Raw genomic sequence first — 18,905 nt, 5'->3', positions numbered from 1 at the left:
GAGCAGCCCCGCCCCGCCCCGCCCCGCCCCGCCCGCGCCCCGCCCCGCCCCCGAGGAGTCCGCGGGGAGGAGGAGACTCGCGCGCAGAGCGGGGGCCGCGGGGAGCGGGAAGGGAGCGCCGGGAGCGCGCGGGGAGCGCGGGGAGCGCGGGGCCGGGGCCAGCCCAAGGGCGCCCTCGGCCCGGAGCCTGCGCGGGGGCCGGGGCGGAGGCGGGGGCCGGCGGGCCGCGGCGCGGAGAAGTTTGGCGGCGGGAGGCTGGGCGTCCCGCGGCGGCGAGGCTGCGAGGCGGCGAGGCGGCGGCGCGGGGGCCGGGGCCATGGGGGCGGGCGCGGGCGCGGGCGCGGGCGGCTGGGCTGGCGCGGAGGCGGAGGCGGAGGCGGAGGCGGAGGCGGCGCGGCGCGCTCAGAGCCCCCGGAGCGGCGCGGCCGGCGCGGCGCGAAGTTAGCCCGGCGCCCGGGACGAGCCCCGCAGCCGCCCGCCCGCCCGCCCCGAGCTCGCGCCGGCATGGGCGAGCACCCCAGCCCGGGCCCCGCGGTGGCCGCCTGCGCCGAGGCGGAGCGCATCGAGGAGCTGGAGCCCGAGGCCGAGGAGCGGCCGCCCGCGGCGCCGGAGGACGTGAGTGCCCCTTCCCCGGCCCGGGCAAACTTTCTGGGGGCCCGGAGGGGGAGCTGCCCCCGTCTCGCCCCCGCGGGGCCACTTGGAGGTTTCAAGGTGACGCGGGAGCGCCCCGGATTGGCCGGGTCCCCGCGGGCGGGAGGGGGCGGAGGGACCGGTGTCCCCAGACGCGCGCCACCCCCGCTCGGGCTCGGGCTCGGGCTCCGGCTCGGCTCCGGCTCCGGCTCGGGCTCCGGCTCCGGCTCGGGCGCGGGCTCGGCGGCTTCCCCGCGGGACGCAGCCGGCCGCTGCGCAGGGGACCGGTCGGCCGCGGAGCCCTCTCCCCGCGGCTGGTGCAGTGCCCGGGACACGGCGTTTTCCCGCAGAGGCGGCCGCGTCGCAGCAGGGACTCCGCTCCCCTCCCCTCCCTCCCTCCCCTCCCACTCGCGACCTGCGGGCCCCCGGGGCCCGGGGAAGCAGCGAGCGCCGCAGAGTCCGCGGACCTGGCCGCGCCGGCCGGTCTGGCCACCGCCTTGCTCCCCTCCGAATTAGCAACCTCCCGGCACCTGCCCCGGCGCGACACGGATTGAAATGCCCGCCGGCCCCAGCCCCCGGACCCGGCCGGAGGACGGAGCGTGCCGGGAGCGGTGTTGCTTCCAGAAAAGAGCCCGGGAGTCCCAGACCGGGTCTAGCGCCAGCGACGGTCCGCGGGGCGAGGATGGGGAGGGGCTGCCCCAGAGGGCTTCCCTGCCATCTGCCGCGGGAGTCTCCTTCCCTCTGGCCGGGGGAGCCCTGGGAGCTGCAATTGCTTCAGCTACTCGCTCCTGAGGTTAACCTGCAAACAGAGGTGACAGACTGGAGACTCTCTGCCCTGCCGTAGCCCTCCCTCTGCCAGGGTAGGGAAATGGAGTGAAGCCAGGACCCTAAGCCACAGCGAATGAGCCTCAGGGGAGCTTCACCTCTTCCCTCCCCTTGGGCTGCCTGGGTTAAACCCCTCACCTGCTTCTGGCCCCAAGCCCCAGTACCCCCCCTCTCATACATTGGGCACTTAGACCCAGCCTTGGAAGAGGCCGGTTAGATTTCGGGGCATTCCGGAGACCCCTCCTCCCAAACTGCAGGCAAAGGTTAGTGTTTATTCAGGGCTGAGTTGTCCAGAGTAGGGGTCTCTGGCCCCCCGCGAGCTGAGGCTACTGCAGCAGGGGGTGCGCTCCCCGGTGTGGGAGTAGACATGGACACAAGCTTTAGACAGAACTTATTAGAGGCCCTTGGACAGAGTGGGACTGCCTTTATTTAGTAATTGTTGAGAATCCCCCTCCTTCAGCTTATTCCTCCTCCCGCCTGTCTCCAAGAGAGGGACAACCTCCCCCCCCCCCACCTCAGTTCCCTCTCTTTGCTTAGTGCAGCCTCATTTGGGGAGCTCTTCCCAGGTTTCCCCTGGTGTCTTGAGGGTTCCTGAGTCTGGGGAGCAGATGGGAGGCTATGCCAGAAATATCAGGGGGCTAGAGAGACCTTGGTGATAAGTGTGTGTTTCTCTCTCCCTCTGTCTCTCTCTCTCTCTCTCTCTCTCTCCTCTTCCTTTTCTTCTGCATGGCCTCCCTCTCTACCAGCACTGGAAAGTCCTGTTTGATCAGGTACGTGAGCAGTTAAATCCCCCCACTTCCTTCCAGCCCTCCCCACAATCAGTCTCCCTGCCTGCGTGGGCTTCCCTAGCTCCGCACTCCTGAGACGGTGACGTTGGGGGGAGGCGTGGCTTAGTGCATCTGTGAAACTGATCGACAGGGCTCTCCACGGCTCTCCAGGTTCCAGGAGTAGGCGGTGGGCTCCCCTGAGAGATCCTTCCCTGCCTCCTCCTCCCAACTCGGCCTCACCAGAGCTGGGTTTATACCATGTAGAAATTGCACAATAGGTATTGGAAGCCTGGGACATTCCCCGTATGCCTGGGGAGACCGCAGCCCGGACTGGGGAGGTGGGGGAAGGGCTTAGGTTAACATCCCGTCTCCTTCTTTACCTCCACCTTCAAAGATCCCTGGCCACCACTGAAGTCAAACCTCTGCTGTCCTTGGAGGGTGACTCACAGTTTGAGCTCTTTTGAAAGCTGACTCTAACTTTGCGGCAGGGGTGAGAGAGTTCTGTGAAATAGTGTGTGATTGTTTGCAACGCCTGGAGTCTAGATGTGCGGAATGGTGTTGGGAATGCCAACTTTGGAATCTGTTGGTGGACATTCGACCTTCAGCAAGGAAACGGTTTCTTTGTTGCTTAGTACCGGTGCTAAGCGCTTATGTACATTCCCCTCTCCATTCCACCACATGCAGAGGAGAGGAGGCCAGGGATGTCCCAGCACAGGGGAAGTGGCGAGTGCTGTGGTCCTGCAGTGATGTAAGCATGATTGTGCCATGAAGTATGTGCAACTTTAAGAGCCCTGCTGGGTTGGAGGAGAAGAAGCTGAGGAAGTAGCTTGGACCAGACCTTATCCTATTGTAGGCAGTGGGGTGCTGGCAAAAAAAACAAAAAACAAAAAAAACCTGACAGCTTGGGCTTCAGACAAATTTAGTGTGAGGAACCTACCAAAGGCTGGTGCCCAGGTGGTCCTGAAAGCTGAGAAGTCATGGCAGGCCAGAGGCGGGGCTTGGGGGGTGTCATCCACCTTAGCGGGAGTTTTGGCTGTGGTTTGGGGAACATCCACCGGCTCCTGTCCCAGTGGGGTGGCGCATCTCTCCCTCTGCTCCCACGGGACACCCACTCTCCCTCCAGTTCCTAAGAGCACAGCAGCTGCTGGCCTGCTGCCCTGAGGCAGGAGGGGCCGTCTGCTGCCACCGTACCGCGACCAGCAGGCTGCCAGCCCTTCACACCTCCTGCCAGATTTAGAATCAGAACCTAGAACAAAGTGTATCGTTTCTTTTCCCTCTGTGTCTTTCTCATTTGATTAATTTTCTGTGTGTGTTTACATTTGAAAAGGAACTATTTGAGTGAATGGAGGAAAACTTTTAGTATGAAGAATTTGGAGCAGAGAGAGGAGAGAACATGTAGCAACTAATATTCTCTGGTGGTCTGGGAAATCCATTTTCTGTGTTCCCCACATCCCACAGGGAGGTCCCTAGTGTCACAGAGAGCATCTCCCTGCTTCTAGAAGGGCCCACCCAGAAACCACGCCAGACAGACAAAATAAATTCTAGGAAAGAAACTACCAAAGTACTCCAGGCAAACCATTTTTTCTCACAGTGAGTTCAGCCTTATGTCTATTCCCCATCTGTCATGTGACATTAGAAGCCCATTTGTGGGGGCGCATGGGTGGCCCAGTTGGTTAAGTGTCTGACTCTTGGTTTTGGTTCAGGTCATAATCTTGAGGTCATGGGATCCAGCCCCACATCAGGCTCCATGCTCAGTGAGGAGTCTGCTTGTCCCTCTCCCTCTGTTCCTCCACCTACTTGCATGCACTCTCTCTAAAATAATAAATAAATAAATATTATTTTATTTTTAAATTTTAAAAAATATTATTTATTTATTTATTCATGAGAGACATAGAAAGAGAGAGAGAGAGAGAGAAAGAGAGAGAGGCAGAGACACAGGCAAAGGGAGAAGCAGGTTCCACGCAGGGAGCCTGATGTGGGACTCGATCCCGGGTCTCCAGGATCAGGCCCTGGGCTGAAGGTGGTACTAAACTGCTGAGCCACCTGGGTTGCCATATATGTGTGTGTGTGTGTATATATATATATATATACTTTTTTTTTTTTTTTTTTTTAAGGAAGAAGCAGCCCATTTTTGTCACCTTCCTTTCTATGGGTGATTTGTGTTTAAGGAGAGCTGAGCTGCTCCTGAGCGGGGCTTGATCTCTGGCAGAGATCCAGTGCCTCTGTGTTCCTTGCCCCTACTTCGTGAAGCTGCCCCTGGACCATTCCCCAGTATGCCAACTGGAGAGTAGGTATGAAGCTTCACCAAGGAGCGTGCAACTTCAGGATCCAAGGTTATTCAGAACTTGGAAGGGTTTTCCCCTTGCCTCTTCCTGTGGGCCTGCTTAAAGATAGGACTTGGGGATTGGGGAACTTGGTGCATTTAGGACTGAATATTTGACTGGGGGTTGAAGTAGCCCCCAACCACCTCATACAGAAATAGACAGCCCTGACCAAACTGTTGTCAGTGGGGTAGGGTTCATGACACCTGTCCGTCCCTGCAAGGTGAGGTGTTCCTCTTTCAGAGGTTGATGGAATGAGAAGCTGGCTCCAGTAGGTCCTCCTTTCTTTCCTTGGTCAAGGGAACAGCAGTGATCACCCAGTTTCAAACTGGAACCTGTTGGAACTTCCCCCCAGGCTTTAGGAATGGCATTGTACCCATTGTTCCCTCTGCTGTCTGGTTCTTTTTTTTTTTTTTTTTTTTTGCTGTCTGGTTCTTCAGCACATAGACTAGCTTTCACCCAGCCCGAAGTTAATTAAACCCCAAGAACTAGGGATGCCTGGATGGCTCAGGGGTTGAGCATCTGCCTTTGGCTCAGGATGTGATCCTGGGATCCAGGATCTAGTCCTACACTGGGCTCCCCTCCAGGACCCTGCTTCTCCCTCTGCCTATGTCTCTGCCTCTCTCTGTGTGTCTCTCATGAATAAATAAATAAAATCGTAAAAAAGACAAAAACCCAAGAACTAGAAGTCATGACCTTAGCCTGTTGGTCTGATGTGGTCACCCCTCAACTAAATAGTCAGGATGCCTTTTGTGGGAGTTGGAAGTGGAGAAAACGGGTGACCCCAGTCCTGTGGAGGTTTACCTCCCTCCCCCTTCCCTCTTGTGGGAATTTGTCTGTCCTGCTCAAGCAGGAGAGTAGCATGCCATCCATCCTCACCCCACCCTGGACTTCTTCCCCATGGATCTCAGAAGTTGTAGCAGGCAGGAAACCTGCACGTCATCACTTCAACCCCCAGACATTCCATATGCTTTGTTTCCTATTTCCACTTCTGCTTGAGGGAATTATCTTTTCATATGCTTGGGATCTTAATGGTTTTCCTAAGTATTAGATTTTAAAGTTACCTAAATATGAGTCTGTTGTCATAGTGTACTATCATGGTACAAAATGTCTTACTTTTCGACAGTGAATCTGCTGAGCTTTTCCTTCATGATTCCTTCTTTTGCTTTGGACTCAAGACAGGCTTCAACCCTCTTTATTTTAAAAAAAATTTTTAAATGTTATTTACTTATTTATTTACTTAAACAATTTCTACTCCCCACGTTGGGCTCAAACTCACGACCCTTAGACCAAGAGTCTCACACTCTTCCGACTGAGCCAGCCAGGTGCCCCAGTCTTCATCCCTTTTTAGATCTTACAAATAATGCACTTCTATTTCCTACCAGTTTTTCTGTGATTGAAGAAGTCATCTGGCCCTTTACTCCATCCAGACATTTTTCCTATCCAGTTATGCCAACACTTACTAAGAAACACTTACTTTAATGTGTTTGGAAAGTTTTATCACTTGGTAAATTTTTATACGTGGTTCTGTTTATTTCTCATCTATTGCCCTGATATTTGTAATTTTGCACAAGTAATGTGCCCTTTGGTCCTGGCTTTATGCTGTTCCACAGGCTCTTCTTTTTCAGGTTATGCTTTGATAGTCTCACTCTTTGTCCCTTCCTGACCCCAGGGAGGTGCCCTCAGGGATCAATTCTAAATGTGCTACAACCAGCACACAGAGCAACTTAGCCTGCTGGGTACAGGACCCTGGATTTGGAGTCAGAGAGACCTGGCTTCGAACCTTGCTGACTTTGTGACTGAGGCCAAGTACATTAGCTCTCAGCCTCAGTTTCCTCATTTGTAAAACAAGGATGGTAATCTTGAACTCCAGGGTCAACTGTGGGAATGAAACTGAAGTGGAGACTCTTTACAATGTCTGATACCGAGTGGACATTTGACAGCTGTCTCTTAACTGGCAATCAGAATTTGCTGGAAGAAGCATAGGGCTGCTTCTGAGATCCAGACCCCCACAGGGAAGGCAGTGACCTCTCTAAACTGGCTCCTTCCCAATCCAGGCTCCTGGAAAGACAGCCACTTCTGAGCCCAGAGGATTTTCCTGTTTGCTTTCCCCAAGTGTCTCCCCTGATGGTCCCCTTCTCTCAAGCCTGGGGTCTTCCCTGAAGCCCCCTGAAGAAGCCAGCTTGATAGGGTTGACCCTGAAGCCCAGTTCATTTGCAGTTCTCCTGCAAGCTGGCTTAAGTTGCAGGAGCTGAAAAAAAAAAAAAAAGGTTCAGATGGGGCCACTGAATGGATTAGCGAGAGGTCACAGAGGAAATAACTGTCACAGAGACAGGGCATTGATGGTAGCCCCCCCCCCCCCCCCCCCCCCCGCAACACATGATTAGCCAGCAGAAAGAGGTTCCCAGAGAAGGACAAAGCCATGGGTTTGACTGGAGCTCTTGCTTAGGCTCTGTACCTCCAACCCCTTATCAGGTGGCCTCCAGGGCCCTTGAGGCCATGGATGTCCCTTTACCACAAAGCCAGCTTTCTTATTCTGATCCTGCCCCAGTGACCCTGGCAGTCATGCTGAATGAACCCTTTTATCCCTGACCACTCCCAGAAATACATTTGATGGCAGTTGAGCAATGAGGTCAAGGGATCTGAGATTGTATGTTGGTTGCCACACGACAGGCACACATGTGTTCAAGCAGATGACGCGTCAGACTGGCCCCGCCTGTGTTATTTTGGGTTCAAATGTCTTCCCCACAAGCAGGCCCTGACTGTGGGGCTGCCTTGCTCATGCTGGCCACTCTGGGGCTGCTACCACCTCGAAGACCTAATAGGTTAGTAGAAGGTTGGTGGAAGCATCGTACCCAATCTGCTCATTTTGCAAACTCAGAAACAGAGGTGAGTGGCCTTCTGAGATCACTTGGTGCAGTCGTATCAGAGCTGGGACTAGAGCCCGGTTCTGTTCCCCTCTGACCTGTGTTCCCGCCACCAGGCCTTGCAGACTTCCATTTGCTTACTTAGTGCCCTGAGTGACTAGGGCAGCGGAGAGTTCACACATCTGGCTCCAGTCCCAGTTCTACTCTCAGCTGTGTGGCAACAGGCAAGCCTGGTGACCTCTCAAGCTTCTGTTGTCCCATCTGTACGCTGCCTAGAATACCACCCTTCCCTCAGGGTTGGGTGAAGCCCAGGAGCTAGCATGTATGTGCACTTGGCACAGTACATAGTGAGCCTTGGCAGTCGTGTCATGTTACTGGAATTTAAGAGAATTGATGCTGTTTTCAAAAGAACCTCTGATATGTAATAGCTATAAGTGGCCAATCAAAGTGTCCAGGTCCCCAGGCTAGGGTTCCTTCTACCCTATTGAGCTGGCTTCTTCAGGACAGGAGCTGGAAATCCACATTCCTTCTGAACTTTCCATAGGGAAAGAAGAGAAGCTTTGGGACAAAGGCTGCCTGGGATGGGGGTGACGCTCAAGTGTCCCCTCTGCTCACAGGCTGGATGCTTGCATGGCTGAGGGTGAAGGGCCTGGCCATCAGTGACTAGAGCCCAGAGCCAGCTTCCTCTGCCTGGTGGTCCATTTGGCAGTTCCTAGTGGTCTTCTGTGTTACGGAAATGGGCCCATGTGTATCTTGAGTTGTGAACAGCCAGGGGTAGCCACCATCTCTGTCTCAGCAGCTTTTCTGAAGCAAGTTACAGGTTTGAGTCAGTAAATATTTCTTTGAGAGAGCAAATATTGAGTGCCTACTGCATGTACATATGTCCTCATCTCCTTTTGATCTTTCAGAAGCTCTGTGAAGTGAGAAGTACTATCCCCTCTTTACAGAGGAGGAAGCTGAGGCCCAAGAGGGTGGGGCTCGCCCAGAGACACAAAGCAAATGAGGGTCCTCTGCAGAAGGGGTTATCTGTAGTTTGTCCACAAGGCTTCGGGTGGCTTCTGAAACAGGGTGGAGGGCCCCAGGAGGTGAAAGTGTTTGGTGACCCGTTTATGCTACCTGCCTGGCTCCCACTCCCCTGCCTCTTGGATCTCTCAGCCCTCTCTTTTCTGAGGAATGAGGGACCCTTCTGTGGCTTCCAAGAGAAGCAGTAGGAGGAAATGGGTTTAGGCTGAAGGGAGGGATGGGGCAGATGTAAAGCCCCTGACCCTTGCTCCGACCCAACCCCACCCCTCCCTGCCTGTGGCTTCCTCTCTGGGCTGGGATGCCTGCCTTTGTGGCCATGACTCAGCTTTAGTCCTTAGGCCGCTGGGATGGCTCTGCCTGGATGAGTCAGCGCAGGCAGGGCAGTACGTCTGCTCCTGGGGACCCAAGGGACCTGCCTCTGAGTCCCAGCCCCCAGCTGCCCTCTCAGAGTCTCTAAGGCCTTCCTTGGGGGGCTCTGAAAGAGGACATGCAGGGGCTTCCAAGAGGCTCTCAGGGTGGAAAGAGACAAAGCCTGGAGGAAAGAGCCAGCGCCCACCCCTCATTGCCCTCCTAACCCCAGTTTCCTGCATGGGAGTTGGGGGGAGCTTGAGCGCTCTTCCCCTCCAGCCCAGGTGTTGAGAGAGTTGGGTGGTTTTGGAAACATGCCCATTATCCAGCAACTCAGCCTGGATTCATTCAGGCCAGGATACCTGCTTCTCTGCTAAGGGAAAGGTGTTTTAGCTCCCCAACCAGCCTGCCAACCTCAGAGCCAGATTCAGCTGTTTGACTTATGGGGAGGAGGGATGCTCAGGAGCCCATATGGGGCTTCTGGGAGAAACCTCTTGAGAGGGATGAGCTGCCTCCCCCCTAGACCCCTTCCCTGGCAGCTGAAAGAACAGAAATAATACAGCTGGGAATCCTAGAATCACAGAAGCTTCTCTAGCTGTCAGAGGCCTGGCTTGCCCAAATCCCAGGGGAGCACAAGGGTCCCTTGTGCATCCATGTGGGGTGACCCAAGAACAGGAGGGTCAGAACTCGGGCTTCAGGAACTGGTCTCTCTTCTTCCCAGGGAGGCTTGATGTCTGAAAATCCACTCCAGCCCCAGCCTGAGCAAGCCAGATGGTGCCCCGCTCCACTCACTGGGAGGGCCTCTGGACTAGCTGTTTATCTCTGTGTACCTCAGTTTCCAAATCTGTTAAATGGGATTAATCACACTCACTCTAGATTTGGTGTGAGAATAAAAGAATAAAAAAAGAAAAGGAACATAAGAATAAATATCTTATTAAGATATCTGTGAAAAATCTGTATTTCAGAGTCAGGGGGAGAAGTCAGGGACTGATGTGAGGGGATTTTCTTTATGGGGAGAATTAGCATCCTCATTTGCAAGGAAGGAGAACCAGAGGAGAAAGCTGCTACTCCCATAACCTCACCTCCTGACCTCAGCAGCTGCACGCCTGGACCTAATTTATGGGGCAGTCAATATCCATAATGGGCCAGAGTCCCCTGGTGGGCTCTGCCTGTTGGGTGGGGACAGCTCTGCTGAGGCATAAGCCCCTGAGTAGCCTCGTTAATTCATCTCTGCTCAGAAGCCGGGTAATGATGCAAGGAAAAGCAGATGAGGCTTGGTAACAGTTCCCAAAGTGGGAGGGGCAGCTCCCTGTACTTTCCCCTGCCCCTCGCATGCATGCCATGTGGTCACTTCCCAGGGCTCATTCTGTCTTGGAGGGCAGTGAGAAGACACTGGGGCCAGTGTTCCCTAGATCCAGGTCCCAACCTTCCAGAGTGGAGGGGTCTCCTGGTCTCTACCAGGATGGCATTCCAGGTGCTGCCTTCGGAGTCCTTGCAGGTACCCACACCCTTCACTGACCTCCTGGGCCTCTCTACATCAGGGAGAGGGAGTGGGTTGTCGTGGGAGCAGGAAGGGAATTCGAGTGCTGGGAATAGGGGCCAGACGTGTAATTGTCCTGGAAATGCAGTTTGTCCAATTCACACATACATAATAGATATAAAATAAGTACTGTTCCTTTCTTTCCCTTACGCTTCACTGCTGCTGGGTAAACTCTGAAGCCTTGGCCCGGCTCCCTGGCTGGCGGCAGGAGGTGGGGATGGGAACGTGGCGCCGCTGTCCTGGGTGCTGACCAGGCGGATCCTGGCTCCCGCAGGGCTGTTCCCAGAGAGCTCAGCCCAGCCTTCCCTTAGGCCAATCCCTGATTCTTAGGCCTCTCCCTCCCAGGCAGGGCAGCGTCCCGTCCCCCTCAGCCCTTGGGTTGCGGCCTGGGGCCTGCAGACTTCTAACTGCTGGAGGCCTCCAGACACAGCCAGCGGCAGACTTGAGGGCCTTTGCTGCCCAGGAAATGGAGATGAAAGGGTGATTTGGAACCATGAACAGAGGGGCTGGGTGCCACAAATGGAAGAAATGACTCCATGGACTCATGCATTTTTCCCTAAAAGTGTTCTATGGCATGCTGCTGTGGAAAATATGATGCTCAAAGGTCAAATAAGTTTGGGAAATGCCAGGCTGAGCAAAACCAGACGGGTCTCTTTGCTGTGAGAATCTCAGTATGATTTGATGCATCAGGACCTTCCAAAAGAGCTTCCCAAACTTGTGAGACCTTGGAACCCTTATTTTAGACACCATCTTGGGCCTGGTGTCCCACAAAACACACATGGGGAAACTCTGAGCCAGGGGCTATATTTCATATGCAAGACAGAACAAATACAAGGAAGGGCAAGACTAGGGCAGGTTCCCACGGAGGAACCCCGGACTGTTCCCATCTTGACCACTAACTCATGCTGTAACCTCGAGCTAGTTTTTTTGCTCTCTATACCTGTTTCCCTGTCCAGAAAATGAGGTGTGACGCCTCCAGGCACATGGTTGATCCTTGGTAAATATTTGTTAAATGAACAAAGGTAGGATTGACTGGAGTCTCTCAAACCATTTTTAGCCATTTTGCCCCAATGATAGGAGAGTGCAGGCCCTGGGCCCCTCACCTGGATTTGAATTTGTCTGCACCAACTACTGGCTGTTCAGACGTGGTCAACTCAACTCTCCATGCTTCATTTTCCCTTCCTGTCAAATGGAGCTTGTAATAGTGTCGACCTCAGAATTTTGTTGTGAGAGGTAAATGGGGGACCACCTAATTTATCATCCAGATCAGGACCATTTTGAGGGTGAAAGGGGTGCTGGCAATAATCATGCTCAGGCAGGAGATCTCAGGCAAACCAGGACCTGGGGTGAGCTGAGGTTTCAGTGACGGCCTGATACTTAGCAGCCATTCTACGTATTTGTAGCTTCTAACATGTTCAATCGAGTGCTATGCAGAAGGCCAGTATGTCAAACAGCTCCAGGGTGGGGTCTGCTCAGTAACTCCCTCCCATCCTCTCAAGGGCCTCAGAGCCCCTAAAATTCTGCAGAGCGATTTGAGAACCGTAGAGATTCCTTTCAGCTCTCCTGGACCATAAATTCGGATTCTCCAGCCTGCTGTTCCTCTCCCCACTGTCGCTAGGTCCCTCCGACAGCACAGATCTCACCCTCAGAGTGAGTTGCTTCATCCTGATCCCAAATCTCCCATCAGTCCTTTGACCAAGGAGAGAAGGTTGGTTGCCCCCAGGGGCTGTATGGGTTGTAGATTTCTCTCCCCAGCCCCCATTTACATATGGTGTGCTTATATGTACAGGGATGGGGATGGACCCCCTTATGTCACCCTAAGAAGGGAGAGTTCCTACCATGTGATTGAAGAGAAACTGAGGCAGCATGGTTAATGATCTGCCCAAGATGGCACAGCAGCTGGGAGAGCAGGGTACCTGTGGAAACTCTCCCCTCACTCCTTGCCCCAGAGAGGGGAAGAAGGAGCCCTAAGTGTCCACAGTCCAGAATGTGGTGGGTTCTTTTCCCAGGCTGGGTCATGAGGGCATCAGGAAGGGGTCCAGGTCAGGAGATGGGGTATGTGACCGGGTGTGTGTGTGGGGGGGGGCAGGCTGGGGAAAACTGGCTACCTGGAGGATTAAGGGGCCAGAGGGCTGGGTGGTGGTGGGATTAAATGTCCCTGAAGAGCCTCTGGCAGCTCTTTTCATGGCGGTGGCAGGTGGGCGGAGCCGAGGGAGGGTCAGTGCTCCCTCGGGGCCTTTCTCTCCCCCTGCCCCCAGCAACCTCCTCTCTAGGCTGAATGTGGCCTTGGCCTGCCCCTGCCTTCCACAGTGCTGGGCCCTATTCAGGAGGCAGCTGCAGGATGCTCCTGACTCCTGGCTCCCTGCTGGGCCCCTGCCTGTGGCCCTTTCACAGCCCGCTGCCCCAACCCCCTACACACACACACACACACACACACACACACACACACCAGCCCTAGTCCCTGCTGCCTCGAACCCATCCAGCCCAGGCCTCACCCTGAGAGCGACCCACTGCTAAAAGTGGATGAATCCAGGGTGTGGGGCGCATGGCATGTGGGGAGCTTTGGGGCCTTCCGCACATTATTAACAAGGAAAATTGCATTTGTAGAATTGTTTTTCCCCAAGGCTCCAAACCACGGACCCTAGCCCTCATACATGGCCTTTGAAGGAGCCCCAAAGGCAGGAAGTGTGCCCAGGAGGGCCAGCCAGGCCCCCATGATAGGAGTGCTTCCTGCTTCACTTTGAATGAGGTAGGAAGAGTTGGACACTGCGTCCCTGCCGCCCTCGGCCCTGGGGAGCCACTGCCCTGTGTCTGCTCTAACCCGCCACGACCTGAGGGGACGCTGGGCATGCTTGATAGATGAGACAATTATGCCTTGAGAGGTTTACTCTAAATTATACAAACTAGTTAGTGGCTGGAATGGGATTTTGCCTTGCTCCCTGCAGCCCCCTTTAGAAGCCCTCAGTCCTCTTCTGGGGTGAGAGGACCTACCGCTGTCCGCCTTCTGCTTGCTCTCCCTGATTCTTTCTCCCTTTTTTTTTCTTTTAAGATTTTATTCATTTATTCATAGAGACACACACACAGAGAGAGAGAGAGGCAGAGACACAGGCAGAGGGAGAAGCAGGCTCCATGCAGGAAGCCCGACGCGGGACTCGATCCCGGGTCTCCAGGACCACGCCCTGGACCAAAGGTGGCGCTAAACCGCTGAGCCACCCGGGCTGCCCTCTTTCTCCCTTTGTCTCCCTGTCTCTGCCTCCTGCCTGCCCCTGTGCCCCATGCTCACTGTCTGCCTCTGCTCTTGCCCTCATCTTCCCTGGTGGTGGGGGCAGAAGGTGTCCTCTGTGCAGCCAGCCCTTCCCTGCCTCTCCCTCCCTGCTAGGCACCCTCCTTCATCCCTGAGGCCTCATTATTAGGGTAGTGATGACCCCCATTGTCTGGCTTGTCTGGCCCTGGCATGAAAGGTAGAGTTTTGGCAGAGAAGGGAGACTCGGCCTGTTTCCAGCTCATTCTCTGTAGTCTGGAGCCTGTAATGTGCTTGGGGCAGGACTGGAGGGGGGTGGGGGCTCCTGGAGCCACAGGGCAGCCCCTGTCACTAGGACAACAGCAGGGAGCCCTGGAGGGGGAGGGAGACCCGGGGAGCAGGTGGTTCTTTGTCTGGAGCTGGAACAAGGGAGAGGGGCCCTAGCCTGATCCCAGTCCTCCACCCCGCTGCCCTCCCAAGCCTCTGAGGCAGCCCCTGGGAGGGGATTGGTGTTCTTGCTCTTGAATGAGAGGCCACTGAGCTTTCTCCCTCAGACCATGTCAGGAGAGACTCCATGCTGTGGGCATATCTCTTCCCCCACTGCAGTGCTCATGGGGGGTGGTCATGGGGGAGAGTGGATTTTCCCCAGATTCAGGGTTGCTTCTCCACCTCTACCCCTCACCCCCGTCATAGCCCACCTAGCACAAGGGGCCACGTGAGGCCATGCCAGTGAGTCAGTGGTCTGTGTCAGTCTGCGGGAATACAAGGGGTCCCAAGCACCCAAGGGAGACCTTCGCTGGCTATCATTTCCCTTTCCTGATTCAGCTCTCACTTTTTTTTTTTTTTTTTAGATTTTATTTATTCATGAGAGAGAGAGAGAGGCAGAGACACAGGCAGAGGGAGAAGCAGGCTCCCTGTGGTGAGCCCAATGCAGGACTCCATCCCAGGACCTCGGGATCACGCCCTGAGCCAAAGGCTCAACAGCTGAGCCACCCAGGCGTCCCAAGCTCTCACTTTCCTATCTGAATGATGGGGGGGCGGGGGGGATCAGAACCGCTGCCAAGTGTGCCACTCTTTCCTGCTTTCAAAATCTGTTTAGGGTGGGCCTGTTAGAGCCGTGGAGCTCCCTCCTCTCCCTCCTCTCACTTCTTTGATCCTTGACTTTGGCTCTGGAGCAGCAGAGCAGGCCCCTGGAGGCTGAAGGTCATGAGCTACCAGTGCTAAGCCACCTGGGTGCAGAATGCTTCTTGGCAGGCATGTCACCTAATCTCTCAGCACTCGTTTCCCTGTGCCTCTATTTCCTTATCTGTAATATGGGGATAGTAATAGGACTTGTTTCACGGAGTTGTCGGGGAGTCAAAGAAATTATACACATCAAGTGTTTAGAGAGGCGTTTGGCTCCATGAAAACAGCAAATATTAGATGTTTTTATTTTTTTTTAAGATTTTATTTATTTAATCATGAGAGACGCACAGAGAGAGGCAGAGACATAGGCAGAGGGAGAAGTAGGCTCCCTGTGGGGAACCTGATGCGGGACTCGAATCCCAGGACCTGAGCCAAAGGCAGACGCTCAACCACTGAGCCACCCAGGTGCCCAGGTGTTTTTATTCTTAAAGATCTTTGTGGGGCAGGGAGTCTCGGAGTTTCCTGAAATACTCAGTGGTGTAACGTGCTTGACACAAATAGGTGTCATTCTTGGAACCTGGTATTTGGAATTGAGGGTGGGGACACATGCAAATTTTTAAATAGGCCTCTTTAGGAATGTCATCTCCTTCCCTGAGTTCTGGGAAGAATTGAAATAGCCCAAGACTTGTGACTCTTGGCTATTTCTCTTGGGTTGTCTTAGAGGTACTGCACACTGAATCAGCCTTCCTAAAATAGTCTCCATTGACCTTATCTAGGAAAGGGGGAGACATGGATTTGGTCATCTGGGCTCCCCTGTGATGCACACAAGGACATCCACAACGTCTGTTTGCCTTTAAAATCTAAGCCGCCCACTGCAGCGTCTGTAGGCACAGCAACTTTATGTGGGGAAGCAGTTGGTGAACAAGCAGAGCTGTCCACATTAGCGATAGACAGTTCTCATCATGCTGTAGCAGGGTGTGTGCTGGGGGGGGGGACCCTGGATGGGGCTCGGTGAGGAAGGAGGGGCTGTGGAAGAGGCATTGAAAGGCTGGGGGCTTCTCTGGGAGAGATGGATGAGCTCCTTTCCTACCTGATTCGATGATACTTTCCCTGGAAGATGAGTACCCTTCTGTTCATCCCCACACCCACTATTTATCTGCCCAAGAAATGCTTACTGAGCGCCAGTTATACCAGGCTCCTGCTAAACCCTGAGGTATGCAGTGCCACCAGCGCCTAAGATCCAGCAGCCCAGTGAGGAGGCACAGGTAGGACATTAGAGGGCTGGGCAGGCTGGCAGCCAGAGGTCTGTCCGGTGTGCAGGGGGCAGCCAGAGCAGCCTGTGTCCTGGGGAGTCCTGATACTGCACAGAGTGGCTGGACAGGGTGAGTCAGAGTCTCCCCGGCAGGCAAGGGTGGCAAGGATGGGGGAACAGGCTGCAAAGCTGTACAGTGTCTCTGGGGACCCCCATCCAGGCCTATGTGCGTCGCTGTGAGTGTACGTGAGTGTGGTTGAGAGCCATGCCAGCAGCCAGGTACAGCAGGATTTACAAGGCTGGGCCTCTGCTCCCCGAGGCCCCAGCATCCCCCACCAGAGTCCCTCTGGCCCATGCCCTGGAATTTCTTCATCTTCCCTGCCCTCGGTGCCTTTTCCTTCCTGCTTTCCTTTTGTCCAGGGTCAGGATTAGGGGTGGACAGGAGGGAGCTTAACTTCTCTGAGCCTCAGTGATCCTGTCCACACACAAGATAGTTGGATTGGGTGATCTGAAAGGGTTCCAGGGCCTTCTAAGACTTTAAGTGGTTGTCCATGCCCTATCTGGATATTTCCCATGGGGGCCTTAGAAACATCCCAGACTCAGCCTGGGCCTCTGTTGGCAGAGGGTGGGGGACAGGAGTTGGTGAGTGGTGATGGAGACAAGGCACCTGTGGGACCCCACTGACCCCACTGCCGTCTGTGCTTCTCCCTCAGTATGACCCTGGAAACACAGGCTACATCAGCACAGGCAAGTTCCGCAGCCTCCTGGAGAGTCACAGCTCCAAGCTGGACCCGCACAAAAGGGAGGTGCTCCTGGCTCTCGCCGACAGCCATGCAGATGGGCAGATCTGCTACCAGGATTTTGTCAACCTGGTGAGCACTCTGGGGACTGTACTGCTGGGAGGAGGGCCTGTTTGGGGATTATGGCTTAGAAGACTTTTTTATGCAATTAAAGGGGTCTGTTGGCTTGCAGAATTGGAAAAGTCCGGACTTCAGAAGGGGAAAGGAAATCACTGAGGACCTGGTTTCTCTTTGTCTCCGTTCTGCCTTCTGCAGTGTCAGCCCTTACCCCTGGCAGTTCCAGACTCTCCCATGTGGCAGCAAAGTGGCTGCGGCTGTTCCAGCCCTTCCACCATGCTGAGGGAGAGAGGGACTCCTGTGGTAGTTCCCACACAAGGCTTGGGATTTCCTCTGTCCCATTGGCCTAGATTGGGTAGGTGGGATGTGTTGATTGAATCAAGCCCATCGGTGCCCACCCATGGGCTGGGGGTGGGGTCAATTGCACTGAGAGGGAGGGCTGGGAGTAGGAGACGGGAGGCAATCCATGAAAGGACAGGAGCTGGGGAGGGGATATTGGGAGCAAAGGGCTTGGGATGGGGGTCAGAGTTCCTCAGACCTGCTGGAGGATGCCCTGGGTTGTTGGAGGGGCTGAAAACAGGAGACCTGTGAGCCCTGACCAGGGGTCCAGTGTCTTGGAGTAGGGACTTCCTCCTCACTGGGGGTTACTGCTGTGCTATTATGGGAGCCACTGTGGCAAGGTTGGAGTGGGGTTCAGTGGGGTCCAATAGGAAGCCTCCCACCATGGATGAATGGGACGTGAGTAAAAGCTGGATGAACCAGCAGGATGAATAAAAGGCCAGAAGTTTGTTCTCAGCTTCCCTGTTAGTGAAATGGAGAAGCCACCCCTTTGCTTGTCACCCAGGGAGGGGCAAGAATGAAATGACTTGTGAGAGGTTCCCCAGGCTCCTAGAATTCAAAAGCACTGGTGATGGGGGTGACCAATACCATGGTACCTGCGGTTGTGCTAGGTGAGCTCTCTGATTGGGTATCCAGGCTTTGGAGTTGTGTTACTTGCTTCTTGACGAAAGCCTGCCTTTGCCCAGAGGTTAGCATGATTGGAAGGAACAGCTGTAGGGAGGGTGAAGAAATCTACTGCTGTTCAGGGTAGATCTCGAGAGTAGGCCTTCTAGAGGGTGGGAGACAGAGCTGAGCTAAATGAGAGGGTGGGGACAGTCAAGATTCATTTGATGAGCAGTGGTGGTGAGCCCTGTGACTTTGAGCCCAGCAGTGCCACCAAACCAGGCCATGGGTTTGAGCCTGCATAGGCTCATCCACAGCCCAGTGTGTTTGCTACATGCCCTGTTCAGTCTCAGGGCGGAGCAAAGGCTTCGATGGGCCAGTGAGATGCTTCTATTCAACTGCAGATTTGTGTGAACTCCAGCAGGAGATTACTTGTTACTGTTGGGATTTCTATGTTCACTTCCTAAGCTGGAGTAGCCAGCCAGAGCCTGGATTCATGTGAGCAGGGCTGCCCTGGGGATGTGGAGGCCTAAGAAGGGCTCTCTCCCCGAGGGAAGGTCTCGGTAAAGCAGAGTGCTCAGGGGCTGGAGTCAGGCAGACCTGGGTCCTGCTTCTGCCCCTGCCTTTGCCTTTCACTGAGAAAGATCTCCTGGGCCTAGGTTTTCTAATTTGTAAATTGAAGCCAAAGGCTGCCCTCTTAGGTGTTGTCATAAGGATTAAATAAGATGGAGTATTTGTTTTTTTTTTGGTTTATTTTTGTTTTTTAAACATTTTATTTATTTATTCATGAGAGACACACACAGAGGGAGGCAAGACACAGGCAGAGGGAGAAGCAGGTTCCACGCAGGGAGCCCAATGTGGGACTCGATCCCAGGACACTGGGATCATGGCCTGAGCCAAAGGCAGATGCTCAACCACTGAACCTGGTGTCCCTAAGGTGGAGTATTTGAAAGATTTCGTTATGTCTAAGGTTCTTCCCCCAGGGAAACTCCCTTTGCATCCTTTGGGAGCCCTTCCCCAACCCAACCCAACCCAGGACCAGGCAGAATGAACCGACCTTACCCAGAGACCCCCACTGGTGCTTTGCCCAGGCCTCTCTTGAGTACAGACCGTACTGCATTCCAGCTGGGTGGCCAGGGTTGTAATGTATGGGCGTGCAGCTTGCAT

The 18,905-nt window shown here is 54.5% G+C and overlaps 1 protein-coding gene across 6 annotated transcripts in view; it reads left to right on the top strand.

Annotated features, from left to right (window-relative positions):
- Window positions 1-492: 492 nt before the first annotated feature.
- Window positions 493-18,905, top strand: part of RHBDL3 (rhomboid like 3) — a 47,178-nt gene continuing 28,765 nt past the window's right edge. Inside the window, exons 1-3 of one of the 6 annotated variants that reach the window (XM_025476507.3) lie at window positions 493-615; window positions 2,202-2,225; window positions 16,653-16,811. In XM_025476507.3, coding sequence (XP_025332292.1) covers window positions 505-615; window positions 2,202-2,225; window positions 16,653-16,811 — 294 coding nt within the window. In that variant the 5' untranslated portion in view covers window positions 493-504. Of the gene's footprint in view, window positions 616-1,028; window positions 1,442-2,201; window positions 2,226-2,859; window positions 2,971-15,762; window positions 15,953-16,652; window positions 16,812-18,905 lie in introns of those variants that run through there. The other 5 variants (XR_004819108.2, XM_025476505.3, XM_025476508.3 and 2 more) reach the window with 5 other exon arrangements.

This window comes from Canis lupus, chromosome 9 (genome assembly GCF_003254725.2).
Source record: "Canis lupus dingo isolate Sandy chromosome 9, ASM325472v2, whole genome shotgun sequence".
Classification (NCBI taxonomy): domain Eukaryota; kingdom Metazoa; phylum Chordata; class Mammalia; order Carnivora; family Canidae; genus Canis; species Canis lupus.
The sequence above is the reverse complement of the archived record's forward strand: the minus strand, read 5'-3'. Positions and strand labels throughout refer to the sequence as shown.